The sequence below is a fragment of the Prionailurus bengalensis genome, chromosome B1 (genome assembly GCF_016509475.1).
Source record: "Prionailurus bengalensis isolate Pbe53 chromosome B1, Fcat_Pben_1.1_paternal_pri, whole genome shotgun sequence".
Lineage (NCBI taxonomy): Eukaryota > Metazoa > Chordata > Mammalia > Carnivora > Felidae > Prionailurus > Prionailurus bengalensis.
The window spans coordinates 200,066,900-200,091,486 of NC_057344.1; the positions used below are offsets into that span (position 1 = coordinate 200,066,900).

Consider the following 24,587-nt stretch of genomic DNA (forward strand, 5'->3'; position numbering starts at 1 on the left):
CAAAAGGCCTTTGGGTACAAGATGAAGCCACAAGAAGTTGTTTGCATTGCAAAGAGGCAAGAGCAGCTAACTGGACCAAAGACTAGGAACCCACAGGGGCTGGGACCCACAGGGGCTCGGCCTAGAGAGCAGTCTGCCCCCACCACCATGGCCCAGGACCTCTCCGGTTCTTCAGATGCGCCTCATCTATGCCAAACGCCTGCGTTCACATGGCTCTGTGACCCTCACCTCCATCCCCACCGCTACCCCTGCGAACCTGAAACCTCCCCGGGGTGTGGACCTCAGCCCTCGGCTGCGTGGTGCCCAGATTCTACCAACAGTTCTTGCCAGGAGCTGAGTTTGGGCCCAGATCACGAGCCCTGCCAGCCACCCACCTGGTGCTTCCAGCGGCCTACCACAGAGGACGAGGGCTAGGGACACCTTTCATGCAGATTTAGGAACAGAAGTCATGCGCATGGCTTTAAAAATTATCCTAAGGGATACATCAATAAATGCAGGTGGTTTCACTTGAGGCGAGTAAACTGAATGCAGGCTTACAAAGGAGGTATTTTCTCTATGTAACATCAGAAAACAATCTGGTCCCACTCAGCCTGACCGCAAAACATCTGCTTATGGTAACTCAAACGTTAATATACCTGCATCAGGAGTTATAAATGGAAATTCAGTGTGCAAATCACATAACACTCAGCAACCATTTTGGGACACGTAACAACTGCTCCTGTGGGTGAAATAATGAATTAAATTGATATTATAGGGCTTAATTCATTATTTTACCCTGAGGAAAAATTCCAAAACAGTGATTATGAATTATGACCACAATTTGCTACAACACTTTCCAATTTAAAACCAATAGTGTTGTATTTATTTCTCTTCATTTTCAGGCTTGAGCCTGTTAAGTAAGATTTGGGTTAGTCAGCCCGTAAGATGTGGTACTTGGCTATTGTTCCCAATTACAAGAGGAGTTAAGTGAACACTTAAGAGCTTGCCATGGAAGTTCTGAACGTTACAGCCTTCTGCCCACCCACTGGCAGTAAAACAACACAAATGAGGGAACTCTTGCCGGTTCTGACTGCTTTAGTCACTGAGACTGGGACCCTGAAATAACCCGCATCACTGGGAATGGTCAGTAACATGTTTTTAGACCGCCACTCAGGACAGGACACAGAAGAGGGAACATGGGGCGTCAACAGTCATTATGCACAGAAAAGCTTTATGACGTGAACCTTTCTTCTTCACCTGCATTAGCTCCAACCACATCCCGGACATGTGCAGTGAACGCAGGTGTGCACAGGGACAGAGCCAGCGTCCCAGCGTGGGGGCCACCGCCGGCCGAGCAGACATTACTATGTGCCCCACACTCCACAAGGCACCCTCTATCCGCTACTGCATTCCCGACCATTCCATGGGGTGCTGATTCTTGCCATACTGAAGTGCAGGAAGGCTAGTTTTCTTGCCCCAAACTACACAGACAGGACGTGATACAGAGGATTGGTAAGCAACTCTGCCAGGTCCCTGAGCCCACGCTCATTCATCATCTCTCAGTGGGACGGAGCATCAGTGGACGAGGCGCCCCTGCCACGCGCCTTCGTCTGGTCCACCCCACCACGTGCCCAGAGGCTTCCAAAGGTCGCGCATCGGCAAGGTTAACAAACTGCCTATGCTCACCACGACCAGCAGGAGAAAGGCAAACTTCTCTGGCAAACAGATGACTTATTCTAGCTACTTCCTTTATGAAGTATACTCTGCTTATGTACAAATGCATTCAAGAAGCAGAGTTACACATATTTTTTTCTCTAGCGAAGAGATGTGGTCCTGTTACATAATTTGAGGGAAATATTAAGCCATTATTTCCATTAAGAAAATTATTTTGTACAAACTGAAGAAAAAAAGGTGAGATTTTAAGAAACTTGCCATCATTTGGCTATAAGAAGGGGGTGTGACCTAACTGTCCTTTACTTTGACTTGTTGGCTTCTCTGCCTCCGCCTGCCTCCCAGTGGAGAGTCCCCAGGGGGCGTCCTCGGCCTCTCCCCTCTCTCCCCAGCACGCACAGTTTCGGACATCAGCAGTAGGATGCCTCCCACATTCACGTCTCCAGCCTGAGCATCCAGGCCACTGCCCACCAGACACTTGCCCTGGATGTCCCAGAGGCGCCTCGAACACCCACGGGTCTCAAATGGAATTCAGCATCCCTGCCCCACCCAGCCGCCTCTCCCTTCTGACTGCCTGCATTGTCTTCCCAAGTCAGAAAGCTCCAGGCTCCTTCTCCTCCCAGCCCAGCCCAGCCCAGTCCCCTGCACCTCTCCTTTCTGCCTCCACTGCCGCGCCCTGGCCAGCCCCTCATCACCTCCTGACTAACTAGGATCCCCACTGCAGCCTTTCCCTGGCCACCCTCCACTCTCGAGGCCTCTGGCTCCCACATCTGAGTCTGGGGAGCGGTGAGCACCTACTCAAGGTCAGAGGGTGCACTCTGGAACCCGGGAGAATCTGGAGAACGGCAGGGGCCTGGTGAGCCGTTTGAAGCTGTTTTGGTCCGTCAAGACAGCTATTTTTGTCTGTAATGAACAAAGATAGCCCTGCTGATTATTCCAGACGAAGTACCACAGGTTCTGAGGGGACACCCCAAGGAAGTCCCAGGAAAGTCACGGCTAAGAGTACCATCACTGCAATCAGTTTTGTGCTTCGGAGCCCGGACAGGACACCACTCAACCTGGGCGGGGAGGGGGGGGGGGGGGAATAAATGTGAAACTGTGCTGTGTATAAAATACACATCGAGCTGCCACTGCCCCCTGCATGACCTTTCACGCTGCTGTGAGTGTGGCACGCACACCACCGTCCTCTCTGCACACGCGCAGCTGTGACCCAGGAGCCCGAGCTCTGCCCAGTCCCATCCATCCTGTTCAAGGGAGAGCCTGCCTGTGTCTCCTCACCGCCTGCCACACCGAAGGGGAAAGGCTGAGGGAGCCTGTGAGCACCTGCCGTGTGCCTGGCACCGCGATGCAAGAACCTCCCGGTCAGCTCACTCAGTCACTAGTGCAACGGTGAGGGGGCCACAAGTGGGTCAGGCCTGGGGTGGCCAGGTGGCTCAGTCGGTGAAGCGTCCGACTTCAGCTCAGGTCATGATCTCGCGGTCCGTGAGTTCAAGCCCCGCACTGGGCTCTGTGCTGACAGTTCAGAGCCTGGAGCCTGCTTCGGATTCTGTCTCCCCCTCTTTCTATGCCCCTCCCCACTGGCGCTTTCTCGAAAATAAATAATAATATAAAAACGAAAACAACAACAACAAACAACAGCAACCACACCAAGTGGGTCAGGTTTGGAGAAGAAACAGGAAGTCTGGAGAGCAAGAAGGTTCTGAGCCAGTTCTCTGCCCTCGGCAGCCAGCGTTCAAGAGAACAGGCACGCGCACCTGGCCACTCTCGAGGGGCCCTGCCTGCAGACTTGTGCATGTGACATCTCTCAGTGGGCCCAGCGTGGCTCGCTCCTCTGCCAGCCTATCCGTGTCAGTTTTCCCCGAGGCTCCTACACAGGCTACACTCCCTTACACTCCCAGATCCCACCGGGACTCTCGTGAACTATGACACAGGGGAAAAGTGCAGGGCTCAGGGCACAGGACGCGGCTTGCCTGTTCTACTGGCTCGGTGACCGTGGAGGGCTTTAGAGGTTTTGTGCCTTATTCTTTTTCATGTGTACACAGGGATAATTCCTACTTCACTGGACTGTTATAAAGATCAAGTAAGACAACATGCATACCGGCTTGGCATTTAGGGAGCATTCATAAGTGTACATAATAATAGTAATAACTTAAAGCTTGCATATCTCAGAGTTCTTACTGGTGATCCTGCCTGTAGTTTATACTCATCAAAGGCACTCACCCACTCAAAAAACCACTCTAGGCTCTGGGAATACGGCAACGAAAGCGGAAAAGTTCCTGCTCTCGTGGCACTTGTGTTCTAGGGGAGGGATGAGGGAATAAAGTGGGGTACGGGGACAGAGTGGCCGGGGGCTGCCGCAGACTGGGTGGCCGGGAAGGCCTCTCTGAGGACGTACCACCTGGGACGTGCAAGACACGAAGACAGCAGTGAAGAGGAAGAGGCTGGCAACACGAGTGCCTCAGTCGGAGAGGCTCGAGGCTGGGACGCGCCCGGACCCTGTTCTGACGTGACAGGGCTTCGGCTCAGAGCTCTACTTCTCTTCTTCCACAGGCGACTTGGGTTAGAAATGTGTGAACCGATCAGTCATAAGCTCTACCGCTTATTAACAACCGGGGGACCTTGGGCCAGACACTCTACTGATTCTGCCAAAGTTGAAAGGAGACGGTAATGCCCCACCACCTCTGAACACGATCGTGAACAGGACCAGGGAGAAAACGAGCCCTGGAAAAGTTCTGTCCACTGTCAACCATGGTGTGAAGTGAGTTGCTGTCATTTGTCAGGGACAGCCACTGAAAGCACACCGCGTGGGAACCAGCTTCCCCGCTCTTCAGGCCGAGGACAGCCTTCCGCCAGGGCAGCGCTAGGAAACGTCTGCTCCCAACCACAGACGGCGTATTCCCTTGGGCTCCGTCACGCCAACGTCCAGACGCACTGTGGGCAGACACTGCTCTCAAGGAGCTGGCGGGAGCTCCTGCCAAAACTGTCAGTTTCCTTTTGAAACTCACCCAGAGCGGACAACCTACAATTGGCAACTGGACCTTAGCAGTCAAGGTGTGACTACATTTTTCAGGCATTACTTCTGCTCTCTCCGCGTTAGCATAGCGTCGGCAGTTCAAACAATTAAAAAGCAGCACAGCGGTAATTATAAAAGACCCATTTAGTCTGGAGGACTATTTTACTACAGCTGAAAAGGAATCTAATATTAGTACAATCATTCCAAGGCAATTTCTTCCTTAATTATGCTACGGCAAATTTAAAACTTATGAAAAGCATATGAAGAACTAGGAAATCAGGTGGAAAAGTTGTATCCACAATATGTGTTTATAATTTTGAAAACTCGCTATAGCAATCAGGGCAAAGGCGTTTAGGATGACCTCCTACTTGGGGAAACAGTCTTACCAACACTAGTTAACAACACCCGACTGGGCAGAGAGCAGCCTTACCATCTGTATTTCTTCTGGGGATAATTCGTCTTCACCTTTGCCGTCTCCCCACGTGCCCAATTCGGGTTGGGATTCAGCCGGAATCTTTTCTGTTAAAGAAAAAAAAAAAAAAGAAGAAGAAGAGGAAGAAGAAAAGAAAGAAAAGAGAAACAGAAGGCAAAATACTTCCTTTTAGACGGTGCTGATGCTGGCTTGGGATGCAGGCACACTGCAAGCATGAGCTCTTACAGCTTGTCCACACTCGATCATCTGCTGGCTCATACTCAGGCGCTGTACCATGACCCTTCTACACTGTTTAAGCTTGTGCGTGCATTAGGTGCGTGTGCGTGTGCCCACGCGTGTGCGCGTGGGCAGAAGGCGCCCCCTGCACAGTCTCAGTGCCACAGTGACTTCAGCAATGGCTGCAAACCAAAGGGCCAGTCTTCAAGTGTGTTTTACCACAAAACACAAGCTCACGCATGCCCTCCCTCTACTGTTTAAACACTGCAATATAAGGGTATTTTCACTAAAAAAAAAACGCCAGGACAGGGGTGCCTGGGTGACTCAGTCGGTTAAGCCTCCTACTTTGGCTCAGGTCACGATCTCGGGGTCTGTGAGTTTGAGCCCCTCGTCGGGCTCTGTGCTGACAGCTCAGAGCCTGGAGCCTGCTTCAGATTCTGTGTCTCCCTCTCTCTGACCCTCCCCCCGTTCATGCTCTGTCTCTGTCTCAAAAATAAATAAACGTTAAAAAATTAAAAAAAAAAAAAAAAAACGCCAAGCCAGGACCTACCACTCCCTAATCCTATTCCTCCCCCAGAAGGAACCACTGTTAGCATTTGGTGTGGCCTCACAGACCTTACCCAGTGTGTTCGCATACAAACACCTATGTAATTCTCTGCACCACCACCCCCACTTCAATCCAGTGTGTGTACACAGTGGCTTATAAAACTTGCCGTGTAGGACTTCACTGTATTTGGGAGATTATCCCGAATCCGTCACATAGATCTGCCTCATTCTCTTGAAATGCTGCAGGATATTCCACTGCAAGGATACATGGTTCTTCATGTCCCGTCACCCCATGGATAACCCTTCGCTCATCTGGATCTCTCCGTGGTACAATCGCTCCGTGTGCCAGTCCGTACTTGGAGGCTCCGGGTGTACCCCGGGACGGATGCCCGCGCATCAACTGTTGTTGACTGGACCTTTTAGAGAACTTTTTAACTGCAATCACAAATGCGTGATGGATGCTTGATGAAGTGCACCAATGGCTCGGGCTCCTAGGAAGGGCTGCACCAGCACGTTAGAGAGGCCCGCGAGGTCAAAAGGAGTGTGCAGTGGGAACAGGGCAGTGGATGGAAGTGACCCACCCTTGATGGAGACTGTAATGGGGTCTTTTTTTTTTTTTTAAGTTAATTTACTTATTTTATGAGAGAGCTAGCAGAGGAGGGGCAAAGAGAGGGAGAGAGAGAATCCCAAGCAGGCTCCATCCACGCTGTCCATGCAGAGCCCGACATGGGGCTCGATCTCATGAACCGTGACATCACGACCTGAGCAGCAACCAAGAGTTGAATGCTGAACTGACTGAGCCACCCAGGCACCCTGTGGGGTCTCTCTTTCTAAAGATGACTGTGTCTGGTGTCTCAGCGGTGCCTCTAGGCTCGTGAGCAGGGCGCTGGGTACGGCTTCTTTTTCTTTCCTCCCTCAACCTCAGTAACTTTCCCATAGTTGGTCTCGGCCCCGTGAGATGGGCGAAAGTCCAGAGTGTTGGTTTTGAGACTATGATATGAGAAAAGAATGTATGATAGCACCAATTTAGGTATTATTATTCCAGATACATCATCACAAAAAGCCTCCATGTATCCAGAACATTGTGCACGTTTAAAAAAAAAAAAATGGCTGTTTTTGCCAGAACTGTATTTATAAAGTTTATATATGATGTATATATACTAAATATACATGTAAATATAATAAACGTGGAGAATTTATACATAAAACGTAGGCTGAAAGCACCTTTAGAAACTGGCGGGTGTTTTTCTGAGAGGCCATCTTCAGGCAGGAACCTCTGCACATTTCACTCACCCCACCCCCACCCCAAGGGCCCTGTGTTTCCTGCTTGACCTCGTTATGGGAGCCGAGTCAAGCTTCTCCTCTGATGTTGCTTCCGGAGAAGAACACCAAGATGAGAAGCGTCTATTCACATCAGGAGCTCTGAGCTGGGACACAGAATTTGCTAAGAGGACGCGCGCTCTACAACATGCTCACGTGGACAGCCACGGGGGGCCACCCTGACCTGCTGTCATAAAAACTGGCCTGAAGCACCGTGCTCTTCACGCCGTCCTCGATGCAGACCTCCAGTGGCCCAGCCCCAAGACTCACGTGCAAGCTCTCGGCCCAACAGGCCCTCGCACGGCCCAGCCTCAGTCCCCACAGAACCCTCCCCTTTGCACGCGCTGCACTAACCGCGTCCCACACGGCTCCACGCTTTCTGGCCTTGTAGTATTTCACATGCCGTTCCCTCTGCCTAGGATAAAGCTTCCATTTTCGGTCCAGACTCATTTCTCAGGACACTGCCTCCTGAAGTCCCCTCTGAGTGGACCCTGTTCTTCCCACCTGTGCCCTCTCTCAGGACACGCGTCACCTTCTCAGGGGCTGGAAGCTGGTCACTCCCGTCAATCAATTGTGAGTTCCCTGAAGGCAGGAACCAGAGCTCATTTGAGAAGTGCAGGCAGTATTCACAAATAGCCACACCCATCTTAGCACCAGGGGAAACCGACGTGAGCAAACCAATTACAAACGGGTATGTCAAAGTCTCATCCTGGCACAGTAAGAATATGGAAGAGGCCTGAACCTCAGATGTAGACGGAAGGTCTGCCTGACCACAGAGGTCCCCGATATGCCAGACTAAATAAAAAGTCACAAAGCTAGTGGCTTTTTAAAAGTCGGGAGTGTGGCAAGCAAGAAGGCACCCTCTGCCTAGAACTACACCGCCTAGTCCTACACTAAAGTACTATTGAGAATACAGTTCATGTTTCAGAGGAGAAATGAAACACCGAAAAGATGAGACAAAAAGATTCCCTGTAGCCCGAACCTAAAAAGCCCTTCTTGTACCCGTAGATCCACTTAGTATGACGTCCATGGGCAGATGTGTGGGCCCTAAGTGGGGGACAGTTGGGGGAACAAGAATGACCCCCCCCCCCCCAGCATCAAGGTCGGGATGGAGATGAAATGTCACGGGCCTCCAGACAACAGGGCCGCACAGAGGTGGGCACAGCTTGTCCCCTTCCCCACGGGCTCTTGGGGTGGGGTGGGGGGGACGCAAGCCTGGGGCTCCACGTGACCCCTCCCCATGACTCCCAAGCGTCTCCAGGCCTGAGGCTCTCCCCGAGTTCTAGGCTCACTCCCACAACGGGCTGTTTCCACCTGAAAATCCACCAGCCAGCTCAGACCTAGCATGCGTAGACGAGAATCCTGGTGTCGCCCTCTCCCCCAGCCTCCCACCCCCACCCCCCGCTCTTCCCAGTCTTGCTGTCAGGCTCCTCTTCCTCCCTCTCTCCTCCCTGCAGTCCCCCCACCCTGCTGCTCAAGCCCCCAGCCTTGGTGCTCTGTCCCTCACATGTCCCATCCCACCTACTCACTCGTCTGCAGCTGCAAACTACGGCTGGAATTGGAGCATTCCTCCCGCCCACCACCTCGTCTCCACCACTGCCCTGACCTGCACCTGTCACCCAGTGCCCACATCGCAATCTGTCCGGACAGGCCCACAGCTGCCACCTCTTCCTCACTCCGTCCCACTCCATGCAGCAGAGAGGCTTGGACCGCGTGCCGGACCTGCCATCCTCAGCCTGAACACGTCCAGACACAGAATCAGAGGGAAACCTTCACTGCGGCCCGGACGGCCTGTCCACGCGGCTTCTGCCTCCATCTTGTCTCCTCCTGTGCCTCCCCACCGTGCGTGTGTGCGTGTGCTTCCATGTGCCGGGCCCCCTTTCCCCCTCGACCCTTCCACTGGCTGGATCCTCTGCCTGGAGAGCTTCCACCTGAACGAAGGCTCTGATTTCGCCACATCCTTGTCCACGCTCGTTATCACAGGCATACCTTGGACTTCACCTTGGACTCGGACTTCACTTTCGTGCACTGCGCTGGTTTTCCAAATGCAAGGTGCGCGGCAACCCCGCGTCAAGCCAGTGTGCTGGCACCATTTTTCCAACAGCGTTTGTTTACTTCGTGTCTCTGTGTCGCATTTTGGTAATTCTCACAGTATCTCAAACCGTTTCATGATTGCTGCACCTGTTAGGGTGATCTGTGATCAGTGACTATGACTCACTGAAAGCTCACGTGACAGCATTTTTTTTTAGCAGTATTTTTTTATTATTTTTTATTTTTTTAGCAGTATTTTTTGATCAAGGTATGCACACCGTCCTTTTACGCGTATGCTGCTGCACACATAACAGACCCCATAAAGCGTACGCATGACTTTCATACGCACTGGGAAGCCAACAGTTTCCTCTGACTCCCTTCCGTGTGGTGGTCTGGAACCGAATCCACGGCGACTCTGAGGTGTGCCTGTCTCTGCGTAGTCGTCCTGGTGGGTGTGAGATGGCATCTCGTTGTGGTTTTGATGTCCATTTCCCCGAGGACCAACGATGTGCATCTTTTCATGTGCACTGGCCACCTGTATGTCTTCCTTGGAGAAATTTCTGTTCAGATCCTCTGCCCGCTTTTGATTTATCGTCTTGTTGTTGGGTCTAAAGCATCCTTTGTACATTCTGGACGCAGACCCTTTATCGGGTGTGGGATCCACACACACCTGCTCCCACTCTATGGGCGATCTTTTCACTTTCTAGCTTCACTGCCCGTCGAAGCAGCAGAAAAGGGTTTCACTTTGACGAGAGCCCATTTGTTCGGCTTTTCCTGTTGCCACCTGTGCTTTGGGTGCCCTGTCCTCAGTAATCCTTGGTCAGATCTGAGGTCGGGAAGATTCGGCCCAAAGAGCTTTTAGGTCCCAGATCCGTTTAGGTTTTTGGTCTGTTTTGAGTTCACTTTTGTATAAGGTGAGGTTAAGTGTGGAGCCGCCCTTGTGCGTGTGGTTGTCCCCTCCTCCCGGCACCACCTGAGGGGACTGCTCCCACCCCAGTGAGGCGTCTTGGCCCGCCTGTCGGAAATCGGCTGGCCGCACATACACGGTTTTAGTTCTGGGCTCTCAGTTCAATCCCGCTGCTCTGTACACCTATCCTATATGCACCCTGTGTTACTGCTGCTCTGTTGTGAGTTCTGAAGTTGGGAAGTGTGAGTCCTCTTATGTGTTCTTTTTCAAGGCCGTTCTGGCTATCTTGAGTTCCTCGTACATCCCTCATGGATTTCAGAATCGACCTGTTAATTTCCACAGAGAAGCCAGCTGGCACTCTGATGAAGAATGCACTAAAACTGTAGATCAGTTTGGGGTATATTGACACGATCTTGGGAAGTTTTTCCATTTATTTGGGTCACCTTTAATTTCTTTCAACAATGTTTTATAATTTTCAAAGTAGAAGTTTTACACTGTGGTTGAATTTACTAAGTACTTTATTCCTTTTGATGCTATAAGGGAATTGTTGCCTCTTAAATTTCATTTTCAGATTGTTCACGGAGAATATATAAAAATTAAACTGATTTTTGTGTATTGATTTTGTATCCTGCAACCTGGGCAAACCAATTTACTACTTTATTTTGGTAGATGCCTTGAAATTTTCTGTATACAAGATCAGGTAGTTGGTGAATAGGAAAAACTTCCTTCCTAATCTACATTTTAATTTCATTTGGTATCTGAGCCAACCTAATTGCCACCCAGTGCTAAATCTGAAGAAGGATACGGCCCAGTCCTTGGTGTTGAGCGATGGATCCACACGCTAATGTAAGATGTGCGGTTTGGTAAGCTAGCTCACATAATGCTCACAACAAACCACGGCTACACCGTACCACAAGAAAGTGCAGACTCAGAGTTTAAATAAATTGTCCAGGTCATAGCCCAGGACAGAGGCCAGGCTGTGAAACCAGCCTAGTCTGTAAGCCCTTCCATGACACCATGCTGCAGCCATGTTTTTTTTTTCTTCCCCTGCAAACAGGAACTAGATAAAGGTGGGCTACAGTATGGTAATAGCTTTCTTTTGGCAAAAAACAATACGAAGTATTTAGAAATCTGTTATATATGCAGGGATTTATACATACAGTACATTGTGTACATTTTTAATAAGAGCCAGTTCAGATATTATTATTCCTTGGGATTCCATGTAACCAAGGAAGAGAGGCCTGCATAACAAGCATCACCAAATGACCTTGAAGGAAAGGGTGGCCTGTGGAGTTGAGGGGACAGTGAGGCTGAGCCAGCAGAAGCAGGCAAGTGCCAGGCTGAAGGGGAAAAGGCAGGAGAGGACTGGCCGTAGGGCAGCTCAGAAAGACATCCTAGGACCAAGACGGGAGTGGGGGAGTGTCTCAACACACAAGGAGAGCAGTAAGCAAAGGCAGCACCAATGACAACCTCACACCCTCCCCCCTGTACCCCTGAAAGGTAGATATCATCACTCCCATTTTAAAGATGGGGGAACTGGTGGGGCGCCTGGGTGGCTCAGTCGGTTAGGGGTCTTACTTCAGTTCGGGTCATGATCTCACAGTTCGTGGGTTTGAGCCCCGTGTCGGGCTCTGTGCTGAAAGCTCGGAGCCTGGAACCTGCTCCGGATTCTGTGTCTCCCTCCCTCTCTGCCCCTCCCCCACTCGCGCCCTGTCTCTCTGTCTCTCAAAAAAAAATTATTTTTTAAATGGGGGAGCTGGTGCTCAGCAGTGCCAGTAGGCGTTGGAGCTGGGATCACGATGCCCCAGGGGAGACAGTCTTCAAACCATTCTGGGTCCTAAGCAGGGGTCAGAAGCTAAACTGGAGAGTTTTCCCATTTTAATATATGGTGGGCGAATAACTCGTGATAACTTGTGATTATAAAACAACAAATGCTGACTTTACAATAACAACATAAACTGTGAGGGAGTGTTCTTTTACTCTGACCGTTCACTTTCTATTGCCCAGAGGCATTAGTTCCTTTTACATGCGGAAACACTTCCACAGCAACTAAAGGCAATCAGCCTTCCAAATCACCTCCCTCCCTCCCCGTCTTCCTCCGCTTTCCTCAACGAAGACTTACTGACTTCCTCGGTGTCAGGCACTGTTCTGGGTGCCAGCGTGAGAACAGTGAACAAAACACAGACATTCCTGTCCTCGTGGGAGCTACGTTTTAGTAGGAGAGACAGGTCCTGAAGAATATAAATGACTGCAACAAACAGAAGGCTAGCGGTACGTGCCGGGGAGAAGGATAAAGCAGGGAAGACGGGAGGTGCTGGGAGGCCTCGGTCCTTCATCTTCCCTTTACCATCCTCCTTCTGGGGGGACCCCAGCCTGTCTCAGGGGATCGGTGCTGCCTACAGACCTGTCCCCTGACCTCTAGACTCAAAAACCCAACTCCCGACCAACCTCTCTGCCAAGCATCTCAAAGTCAACGAGCCCCACACTGAGCTCCTGATCAAACCCATCTCCGCATCTCAGGGAAGGACAGCAAACCTGTCCCTCGTCAAAACCGCCACAGCCTTCCTCCACCCCTCCTGCCTCTCACGTCTACGTACAGGAAGCGATTTCTGTGGCTCTACTTTCAGAATGAACCCAGAACTCCACCACGTCCCCCCACTCCCCTGCCACCATGTGTGTGTGCTCACCAATACCTTGTTCCGGGTGACTGCGGCAGGCTCTTAACGTCACTATTTCTCTTCAACAGAGCAACCACAGGGGCCCTGCTCAAACTGGGTTTGGCAGTGCTCTGTGCAAACCTCCCCACAGCTTCCCACCTCCTTCAGAGTCAAACCCACAGTCCCCAGGGCACTTGGGTGGCCCAGGCAGTTGAGTGTCCGATGTCAGCTCAGGTCGTGATCTCACAGTTTGTGAGTTCGAGCCCCACATCAGGCTCTGTGCTGACAGCCCAGAGCCTGGAGACTGCTTTGGATTTCATTTCTCCCTCCCTCTCTGCGCCTCCCCTGCTCACGCTGTCTCTCAAAAATAAACAAACATTAAAAAAAAATTTAAGAAAAAAAATGTAACACAGTCCTCGACTCCGTGACTTTGGTGCCTGGGTATTTCCCGGCTGGGTGGCCCCCTGCCCTCTCCCTTGCTCTCCAGCCTCCAGGCTGCTCCCCCACCATGAGGCAGGCCCCCGTCTCGGGGCCTCTGCACTTCCAATGTCCTCTGCCTGTGACACTCTCCCCCCAGGAGACACGGGGCTCACTCCTCACTGCCCTTGGGTCTTTACTGAAATATCAAGGTCTCTGACCTCTCTGACAGGCCCAATCTCTCCTGTCACCCGGCTCCGCGAGGGCAGACTGGCTGCGTCTCTTCACGTGAGATCTACCCTCAGCTGGGCCCCAAGAATCTGCACTGGTTTCTCCCCACTCTCGTCAGCCCCAACAATACTTCTTGCATGAATGAATGATTAAACGAGTATGCTGTGTCTGGTTTGAGTAAATGCAAACACGGTATCCCTGTGTATTGTCTTAGGAAGGGCAGGCCCCGTGAGTTCACGCGTGATGTCGGGGTTCTCCCTCGTTAGGGACCAGTGGACACGGAGGTGTGCAAAGCCTCTGGCCCACGGGGTCAAGGCAACCACCAGAGAGGACGGGCTCGGGCTCTACAAAGAGTGACTCAGGTGCTGCCCCTTCCTTGGTTTCTCGGTTTCCTCACACATACATGACGACAGCACCACCTCAAAGACCCAAGGAGACTCGACCTGTTGATGCCCCAGCAGGAACCCAGCACAGTGAAGGGGCTGGCAAGACACCAGTCTCCCTGCCCCCCGACACAGTTCCCAACCACGGAAAGGGCCTCCGGCATCTTTCAGGAGCTCATTCCTACGCTGCATTCTGAATCCCCTCTCTTGTAAAAAGCAGGGAATAAATCAGATGGGGAGGCATATAAATCCTGGGTCCACCATTTATGAGCTTTTCAGTTTCCCAACCTCTCGGAACCTTTCAGAAGGCTCATCTGAGAAACAGGCTCATGAAACGCATTCCAGAGGCCTGCTCTAAGGGTGGTGGTGATGTCCGTAAAGATTCAGGGCAGTGCCTGGCATCTGGGGGACGAGCGGTAAATGAGAGCCACTGTGACAATACGGAAGAGGGGACTGACTCTCGGCCCCTGGATCACCAGCATCCCGGGATTCACGCAAAGCAAAATTCCACGGCCGCCACACCTGAGATACAGCAAACCAGGCACACGCTGTCCACACACGGCGGCCAGGCAGGGTCAACGCTAACAGTATGCCGAGATCACGGGGACGGCGCAGCACGTGGGTGCCTGGGCCCCTGAGACTGGCGTGCACTATTCCTCGGGCAGAGAGCTCTTCTTTTCTTCCTGGTTCTCAGTCTCCAGTCCCCACCCTCGTGGTGCACCACAACTCAGGCCCCTTCCCTGGACCCCGCCAGCTCCCAGGTGACTGCAGCAGCCCCCTGTGCCAGCCCGATAGTCACTAGCTCCAACCGGGACAGAAAAGAGCTGGCCCTTCTGTGTTTCTCTAGCTTTATGCAAATACAAACACCACAAGCTGTCTAGGACTGTGTTCCTTCTTTGTCTGCTTTGTATTTGTGCCAACATGTCATAAGGAAGATTCTGACGCATACCTGGATATTCTTCAGTGACAGATTTTTCTTCAGAGTCTTGCGAATGATCCCGTGAAACTTTCTCAGAAGACACGGATGCCCTGGTCTTTGTCCTTGGTTCCGGTTCCAGCTTAGATCTAAATAAATAATTAGCAATCACATAAGTTGCTTCTACAAGTACAAGATTCTGTCCTGACAACACACGCAGTCACACGTGACCCCCACACACTTGTTCTGTGCTCTCCGCCAGAGAGCAGAGTTGCTAACCAGCAGCCATCCCAACGCACCTCCCGCGGGACACTCACTACAAGGTGCCAGCGTCACTGCCTGCACGTGGTGGGGGTGGGGGTGGGGGGCGAGTGCAGTCAGCTGCGTGGCAAAAGCTGACTGTTCAATCCAGGAGCTGTTCCCACCAATGCAAAAGTGTGGCTAAATACATACACATGCACACACGGGCACACACGTTATGTAGTATATGTAAGGAATATCTTAGAAGAGTTAACTGTAAAAGCACAAGTCTTTAAAATATCCACCGGATGGAAGCGACTGGTCTCAGGAGCCATGGCCTCTGCACGTGGCAGCCGCCCCAGGTCTCCTCCTGTGGCCGCACGGCCTCAGCTGGGGGCCAGGCTTCATCGCACTCACCCAGAGAGGCCTTCTCCGACCCTGTGATCTCAGACAGGCTCCCCCACGTCCCCCTATGCCACAGCCCTTGTCTTCACAGCGGCCACCGGTCTGGAATGGCCCAGTTCACTTGTTTACTGCCTACCCCACTCCCCAGGGGTGTGTGCTCTCGGAGCAGGGGTCTGGGCCGTAAGCCGTGGTTGCTTCACAGCCCAAGGTCCCAGATGAGTACCCGGGATTCAGTGTTTAAGAAATACAGCTTGTGGGCGCCTGAGTGGCTTAGGTGGTTGAGCATCCAACTTTGGCTCAGGTCATGACCTTGTGGTTCGTTGGTTTGAGCCCCACATCAGGCTCACTGCTGTCAGCATGCAGCCTGCTTCGGATCCTCCGTCCCCCTCTCTTCTGCCCCTTCCTCAATTGCACACCCTCGCTCAAAAATAAACATTAAAAAAAAAAAAAAAGGAAATACAGGTTGCCTGAATGGATACCTTACAACGTCAGTAATTAGCTAGTAAGGGAAAAAAACTTGATTATGAAACAAGCCTTGTAATAGCTTCACTGGAATCCACACAGCACTACGGCAATGACAGGCAGACTGCCAGAATGATCCATGAGGAGTTCTGTATGACCAGCCAGAAAGCATATAAATAAAAAGAACAATGTAAATACGTGTAAGGATGATCTTGCCAATGCCAGCTAACATTTACTAAGGGCTTATTATGTACGGGGCATTTTTCTAAGTATGCTGTGTGGACACACTTACTAAATGCCATACGTCCCTATGAGGTAGGTAATGGTATTAATGACCTTTTTACAGAAGAGGAAACCGAGGTATATGGAAGTTAGGAAACTCTCCCAGGTCACACGGTCAGTAAATGGCTGGGCCGGAACGTGACCTCAGGGAACCTGCCTCCAAGGCCACGCTCCTAACAAGTCCATCAAGAGGATCCTACCCATCAGGACCCATGAGAAGGACTTGTGGTCAAGCGAATTGAGGAAGCTGGGTGGCTATTTTACTGGATGGGTATTTTACTCTACACATTTTCAGCCTTTAATATCCTAATATACGTTGTGAATTTCCCAAAAGGACGTCTCTTCCAAAAAACCTGGCTGCAGAGACCATTTTCATGGAGTTTTGGGAAAAGACAAGGGTTCTGAGAAAAGCTGTTTAGGAACTGTTCCGCTACAACATTCATAAAAGAATTCTCAAAAATAACAGTAGCATCAACCGTCCTAAACATCCAGCTACTACGGCTGGGAAACAAATCACCCTAAAGCTCAGTGCCTTGAAACAGCAATAATCGGTACGGTCCATCAGCTTGCCTGGGGCCACAAATGTGGGAGTGGCTCGGCGGGGCGGTTCCGAGTCCCGGTCCTTCACGGGGTGCAGCCCGACGGCAGCTGGGTCTGCGTCACCCAAAGGCTTGCCAGAGGCTGGCGGGTTCATCGGGACGAGGCTCCCTCACAAGGCTCCCCTACAGGTGGGTGCCGGCCCGGAGCCGGTCTCCCTGTCAGGGGCCACGTTGTCTCCCCAGCGCGAGGAGCGTCTGAGCCAATGGCAGAAGCAGCAGTGCCTTTTATAACAGCCGCAGGAGTCACACCATCATTGCTGTCCTACACCACGGCCCAGGCAGTGACAATGGTCCACTCGGGCTCAAGGAGAGGGACACGGACCTCACATCTCCCTCTCAACGGAGCAGTGGCGAAGTCGATTTTAGTAAGACCATGTGGGATGCGATGTTTGGATGCAGCCACCTTTGGAAAATCTATCGGCTATTCCAAGCATCACAAATACACACAGAGACATATCCATCACAGCACGGCTTGTAGTAACAAAACAATGGCTTAAATGTTCGTCAAAAAGTGCCAGGCTTACGGTGAGAAGATTCAGGGGGAAAAGACCCCATTTGCAATAGCCAAAACAATAGATAAACAACTAACAATGACAACAAGTATCACAGCATAAACTGAACAAGAAAAGCCCAAAGCCTATGTGTGAAAAACTAAAAGATTTTCTTCAAAGATATAAAAATATCCTATAACAAATGGAAAGAGATATCATGTTCTTGGATTGGAAAAAGAAAATATCATAGAGATGTCAGTTCTCGTGGAATTTAAGAAACAAAACAGATGAACATGGGTGATGGGAAGAGAGAGGCGAAGCATAAAACAGACTCTCAACTATGGAGAACACACGGAGGGTTGCTGGAGTGGAGGTGGGGGTGAGGACGGGGGGAGGACAGGGGGAATGGGTTACACAGGTGATGGGGAGGGCACTTCTGATGAGCGCCAGGTGTGATATGCAAGTGCTGAATCACTGAATTCTACACCTGAAACTAACAATACACTGTATGTAAACTGGGATTTATTTAATGTTTATTTGTTTTGGGCGGGGGTGGGGGGAGAGGGGGAGAGAGAGAAGAGAGAGAATCCCAAGCAGGCTCCACGTTGTCAGTGCAGAACCCAACGCGGGGCTTGATGACTAACTGCAATTTACATAAAAACTGGAAACAAACACAAATAAATAAATAACAAATTTATTTTAGCCATAAAAAAAAAAAAGATGTCGGTTCTCCCTAAGTTAATTTATAAATGTAAGCATACCGATCCGAATAGAAATATCAGCAGGTTCCCCTCCCCCATCCTGAAGCCAGACCAAATCAATTATGAAATTCACTCGGAAACATGCAAGGATGTTAGGAAAAACTGTAAATAAATATCGAACTGTACTTAACGACAGAGCTGCTGATGCTCACAACTCCCTGTCAAAGACATAAAGAAGGTAAGAGGACTAAGCACCGTGCAGTAAAACGTAAAGGGTATGACTGACGGCAGGTAGGTGGTGTTCACTGTAAACTCAACTGTGCTATAGACGTGAGAATGTTTCCAGCAAAACGTGCCCAGAAAAACCCTACACGAGAGAGCGGTATCACGGCCTGGAAAGGCTGACAAACCACTGACAGAAAATTCAAAAAGAGGCTCAAATGCATGTAGATATTTAGCACACGATACAAGCTTAGTAAGGGGGCTGAAGGATCAAAGTTTCCTCACTTTGCGCACCAAGATCAAGTCCAAATGCACAAGTGATACAGACATAATAAATCGTACACGAGGGAGAAACACACGGGTGAATGCTTCTCTAAGCTAGGTGTGGAAAAAAGTTCGTATGACTCAAAATCCAGAAGCAAGAAGGGAAAAAATGATGAATTTAACTACATAAAAATTTTTTGATATATTTTGTTGCCTGGCAAAAACACACCAGAAGTGGTGGGGGATGCCGACAGCAGGGGATATGAGTGAGCGGGACCAGGGAGGGGTGCACAGAGCCTCCCTGTACTTTCGGCTCAATTTTGCTATGAACCCAAAACTGTTAAACATATGAAAAGATGCTTGCTCTCACTCAAAATAAGATAATGCATGCGGCGCCTGGGTGCCTCAGTTGGTTAAGGGTTCGACTCTTGATTTTGGCTCAGGTCATGCGTGATCTCGTGCTTGTGGGATCAAGCCCCGAGTTGGGCTCTGTGCTGAGTGTGGAGCCTGCTTAACATTCATTCTCCCTCCCTCTCTCTCACTCTCTCCCTCTGCCCCTCCTCCGCCCATACACACATGTAGGCACTCTCTCTCAAAAAAAATGTATTAAATATATTCAAATTAAAATATATTAAAATTTAACATTAAAATATATTAAAAACATATTTTAGGGGCGCCTGGGTGGCGCAGTCGGTTAAGCGTCCGACTTCAGCCAGGTCACGATCTCGCGGTCCGTGAGTTCGAGCCCCGCGTCGGGCTCTGGACTGATGGCTCAGAGCCTGGAGCCTGTTTCCGATTCTGTGTCTCCCTCTCTCTCTGCCCCTCCCCCGTTCATGCTCTGTCTCTCTCTGTCCCAAAAAAAATAAATAAACGTTGGAAAAAAAAAAATAAAAAAAATAAAAATAAAAATAAAAACATATTTTAAAAAGATAACGCATATTAAAAACTACACCAGGACATAATTTCTTGCTCTGGAAGACTGGCAAAAAATCACAAGACTAGCGGGTTGGTCAGTTTGTGGAGAAGCAGACACTTTCACAGACTGATGGGTATGAATGCCAAATGGTGTTAAGTTCCATGGAGGGAAATGTGGTAACATCTAGTGATGTATATGGGGGCACCCGGGCAGCTCAGCCGGTTGGGCGTCTGACTTCAGCTCAGGTCGTGATCTCGCAGTTCGTGAGTCTGGGTCCCACATGGGCTCGCTGTTATCAGCGCAGGGCCCGCTTCCAAACTTCTGCACCCCGCTCTGTCTCTGCCCTCCCTCTGCCCCTCCCCTGCTTGTTCTCTCTCTCTCTCTCAACTAAATAAAACATTTAAAAAAAAACGTACAGACCTATTACTAATGCAACAATCTTACTTGTGTGAATCTATCCCAAAGACACAGAAACAATATGAAACGGTTTGTACAAGGCCATTCATTGTAACAATTATGTAATTCAACTGTAGTACAGTCAAAGCCTGGAAACAATCCGAACGCCCATCGCTGTGGCACTGGCTGTATCACGTTGGGAGTGCTACGCCAACGCGGAAAGACGTCACGAAAACGTGTGCACGCACAGCTGTGGGGCAAAGCACACAAGAGGAAGAACTGTGCGCAGGAGAGAACGTCCTGCACCTGCTAAGATGCTGACATAAAACCCACAGCTCACCGCATACTTTGTGGTGAGGGACTCCATGTTTCTCCCTAAAATGAGAAGAAAGGCCAGGATACGGTAGACCTGAACACCAGTGGACAGAGAACAATTACAGACTTTGTGAGTTTCTGGTATGGAAACCCAGCAAAGACATTACAAGAAAGGAAAACTAGACAAACGCCTTCACGAACATAAATGTACATCTCCTTAACAAAATATAAGCGAACCGAATTTAATAATATATAAACACAACCATGCATCATGACCAAGGGGGGGTTTACCCCAGGTATGCAAAGTTGGTTTCACATTTTTAAATCAATGTAATACACTACATTAAAAGAAAAGAAGAAAACCACAATATCATCTCATTAGATGCAGAAAGAGCATTTGAAAAATTCAAGATCCCTTCAAGATAAAAACCGTTCACAAACTAGGACTAGAAGGTGTGCAGGAAAAGGTTGACTCAGCAGGTTTGTGGTGTGCCAACTCTGCCCATTAGAAAGAAGCTGGCCCTGGACCAGTTCCTGGACGAAAACCTCCATGCTCCTGGAATATCCTGCCTGATAAGCAATGTTTTTGTATACCTGGAGCCTTGGACCACACCAGAGAGTTTATGCCAACCATGTGATCTCTGATGGGGGCCTCGGACCAGACTGTGCGGACCTGACCTCTGGAGGGACTGGAGACGGAGTAACGAAGGTCGGCTATTTGGGTGCTCCGTGCCTACATGACTGACTCCCAGTGAAAACCCTGCGTGCCAAGGCTCTAGCGAGCTTCCCCGGTTGACAATACTCCGTACGTGTTGCCAGACATCACACATTTTCATTGCCGGGAGAATTAGGTGCGGTTTTCAGAGGACAACTGGAAGCTTCATCTAGGTTTCTCCGGGACTTTGTCTTACATGCCTGTTATTTAGCCTTGCTGCTTTTAATCTGTATGCTTTAACCATGAGTCCAGCAGCATTTTTAGGAGTCCTCCTAGCAAATCACGGAACCAGAGGGGAGTCTTGGGAATGCGTGACAAAGAAGGGCATTTCCTTAACCTGATATAGAGCAGCTATATCAGAATATATCAGAATACCTACAGCTAGCATCGTACTAAATCCTTGCCCCTTAAACAGACAAGGCAAGGATGGCCATTCTACTTTTTTTTTTTTTTAAGTTTACTTGAGAGAGAGAAAGAACACAAGCAAAGTAGGGGCAGAGAGAGGGGGAGAGAGAATCCCAAGCAGGCGCCATGCTGTCAGCACAGAGCCCGGTGTGGGGCTCGGTCTCATGAACAGTTAGATCATGACCTGAGCCGAAATCAAATCAGGAGTCAGATGCTGAACCGACGGAGCCCCCCAGGGGCTCCCCAGTTCTGACTACTTCTGTTCAACATGGTACCTTCCACTGGCTTGTATGCAAATGCTGAGTATGCAAATGCCGAGTATGCAAATGCTGAGCACACTGCACAGCATATGCGAAGAGCTGCACAAGCTGGCTGTTCCTACCACCCTAACCACCACCGCGACGGCTATTATGACGGCGCAGTAAGAAAAGGCAGAGTGGTTTCATAAAGAAAACGTCTTGTGCAATCCCAAGGCTACATGCACTTTTTCTTCTACCAAGGTGCAGACCAATGGGGACAGAAGAAACCAGCTGACACAATCCATCAACAGTTTTAAAACTCCGGGGGAGGGGCCACCCCTCTCTAGTCTGCGCAAGGGACCCAGTGCGGCCTCCGACTGCTGGCCCAGCCGGGGCTGCTCTTCCAGGTCGGTGTTGCGTGGGAAGTGCGGGATGATTTAAGGAGGCCCGACAGACCGGCAGGGGAGAGGGTGGGGAGGGGGGGTGGTAGCCGCATGTGTGAGCGATGGGCGGCCTTCTCCTCGGCGGTTTGCTCAGCAGCGCCAACCTGCCGCCCTTCTAAGAAGACCCTCTAGGCCGGCAGGCTCCACAAGTCGCCCGGCGGTCAGAGACACGGTCCTTACCTCACTGTCTGGCTGACCGAGAAAGGTACATTTAGAAATGGGGTTTGGAGAGGAGAGGGAGCCTGAATTCTAGCCTGCCGCTTATTGGCAGTGTGACCATTTTCTCCCCAATCCTCTTTGAGTTTTGGTCATCTGCAAGATGGAGAAGACAGCGCCTTCTAAAAGTGTTCTCGCCAAGACTGGGACCATCCGCGAGGCCGTACCCAGCAGGGGAGGCCGGCACACAATCGATACTCTCCTGGCTACTCTTCTAAGTGCTGGACCTCAGTTGCCTTATCTGTAAAGTGGCTTTCAGTAGCTTTTGTTCCAACCCAAAGAAACAGATCTTCATCCTGGTTTTCCCCTCCTCACGTGTGTGACAATGAGAAACCTGGCTTCCGGAAGTAACATTGCACCTCAAAGCTGTCGCAAAGGCTAAATGAAACGGTAGATGAAAAAAGTACCATGTAAAATGTAAGTATTCTACAAATTCCTTCTACTGCCAACTCCAAGCGTAGAAATTACGAGGGGCTTCGCAGAGCAGTCACTTGGGCGCACTCTTGAGAGAGGAGTGATATTCTGCCAAGCACGTAAGGGCACAAGGGTATGGAGGCACAGGGAAGCCAGCAGTGGGACCTCTGGGTCAAGGACGGCCCTGCCCTCTGGAGAACTATTTGGCTATTTAACAAAGAATTCTTTTATACTCCCAGAAGCCGTGGGTGAGAGTTCCAGCTGCTGCACACACACCCCCGCCCCCAACACCTGTCACTTTTATTTTGGCTATTCTAATAAATGTGACGTGGGATCTTGTAGGCTTTCATTTTGTCGCGAAACAATCACATGCACAAAAATCTTGAGTACAAAGAACGCTTTCTCCTGAACCATCAGACAGTAAATTGCCAACCTGGTGCCCTTTTCCCTCTGAGTATTTCAGGATTCCCTGAAAACAAGAGCATTCTTTGATACAACCATCAAAAATCGGGAATTTCGCGTCGACACGTGACTTCCAGCCTTTCCCTGGACCCCATTCTAACTGGACTAGCTGTCTCGCGGACATCCTTTAGAACGAAATCACACAGTGCATCCAGTGGTCATTTTTTGTTAGGCTCCTCTGGTGTAAACAGTTCTTCAGTCTTTCCCCGAGTTTCATGACCTTGAGACACAATAACGTGCCAGCTATCCTCTAAGAAGCCCCTCAGCTTGCGTTTGTCTGCTGTTCCCCACGGTTGGAGACAGATTATGCATCTTTGGCATAAAAGAGTGACACTCACCTACGTTCTCCCCAGGGCCTCCTAGCAGGTTGTCCCAGATTTCCCTCCGTCACTTGGTTAAGGTCGTGGCTGCCAGGCTTCCCCACTGCGGAAGTTACTCTTCCCGCTTTGTAAGTCTGAGTACTGGGGGAAGGAGTGCTTTGATGCGATGGAGTTACCAATGCCAAACCTTCAATGTACTCACTCACGGATTCCTATCTAGATGGATGCAAGATGTCCTATTTTATTCAGGTTATCTTCTGCTACTCGCATTGATTTGATGCTCAAACTGTCTCAAATTTGGCCAGTCGAAGCCCCTTCAGACTGTCCTTTTCCCATGTCCCCATCATCCTCTGAGCCCTTCCCTGCTGCCTGCTATGACAAAGGTTCCAGGCTCATTTTATACTTTTCCCTCCTCTGGCCCCAGACGGAGCCATTTCTGCAAGGAGCTCTGGTTCCTGGAAGCTGAAATTGCTACTTAGAAGCCAAGATCTGAATGCTAAGTATGCTTATCACTACTGGGGTGTCCCTGCTTCCAGGCCATTTGCACACCTACACATACATACTCACTTACAACCATAGTTAGTTCCGCATCTATCTATGCAAACTGCAAACCATGAGTTCGCACCCGTACCTTTCATTCCAATCTATCACCACAGGGTTCATTCTGGTTTTAGCCCTTTCACTTCCCGGAATGTGCAAAACCGGCTTCCATCATCCTTATGTATTCACTTGTTTGACCAATCCTATTATATAACCAAGGGGTCACCTCCACTGCCACTCTTCCCCCCCCGCAAGGGCACACCCCCCCCCCTCCCCCCCCCACTCAGGCTCAGGACCTGACCTACCCTTCCGAGCTGTGGCCCCCACCGCTTTACACACCCACCTGACCCTGCCCCACCCCGGGGCTGCAGGACTGAATTGTTGAGGAAGAAGGGCTTAACTGACTTTTATTTTTTATTTTTATTTATTTTATTTTTTAATTTTTTTTTTCAACGTTTATTTTATTTTTGGGACAGAGAGAGACAGAGCATGAACGGGGGAGGGGCAGAGAGAGAGGGAGACACAGAATCGGAAACAGGCTCCAGGCTCTGAGCCATCAACCCAGAGCCCGACGCGGGGCTCGAACTCACGGAGCGCGAGATCGTGACCTGGCTGAAGTCGGACGCTTAACCGACTGCGCCACCCAGGCGCCCCATTAACTGACTTTTAAATAAAGGGCTCTGGGAATGTCTGTGATCCTTTGTGTGGAGAGTATGCTAATGTGCCAGTTTTCAATTTAAAATGAATAAAAGATTACAATGCAGTAGACAAAGCTGAGAGCCCTTTTTTTTTTTTTTTTTTTTAACAGTGATAAAAACAG

The 24,587-nt window shown here is 50.2% G+C and overlaps 1 protein-coding gene across 5 annotated transcripts in view; it reads right to left on the reverse strand.

Annotated features, from left to right (window-relative positions):
* The window catches only part of STX18 (syntaxin 18), a 123,386-nt gene that overhangs the window by 8,527 nt on the left and 90,272 nt on the right, over positions 1–24,587 (reverse strand). For all 5 annotated transcript variants that reach the window (XM_043572979.1, XM_043572982.1, XM_043572981.1 and 2 more), the window contains 2 exons: positions 14,754–14,869; positions 5,094–5,182 (listed from right to left, as the gene is read on the reverse strand). In XM_043572979.1, the coding sequence (XP_043428914.1) occupies positions 5,094–5,182; positions 14,754–14,869 (205 nt within the window). The remainder of the gene's footprint in view (positions 1–5,093; positions 5,183–14,753; positions 14,870–24,587) is intronic.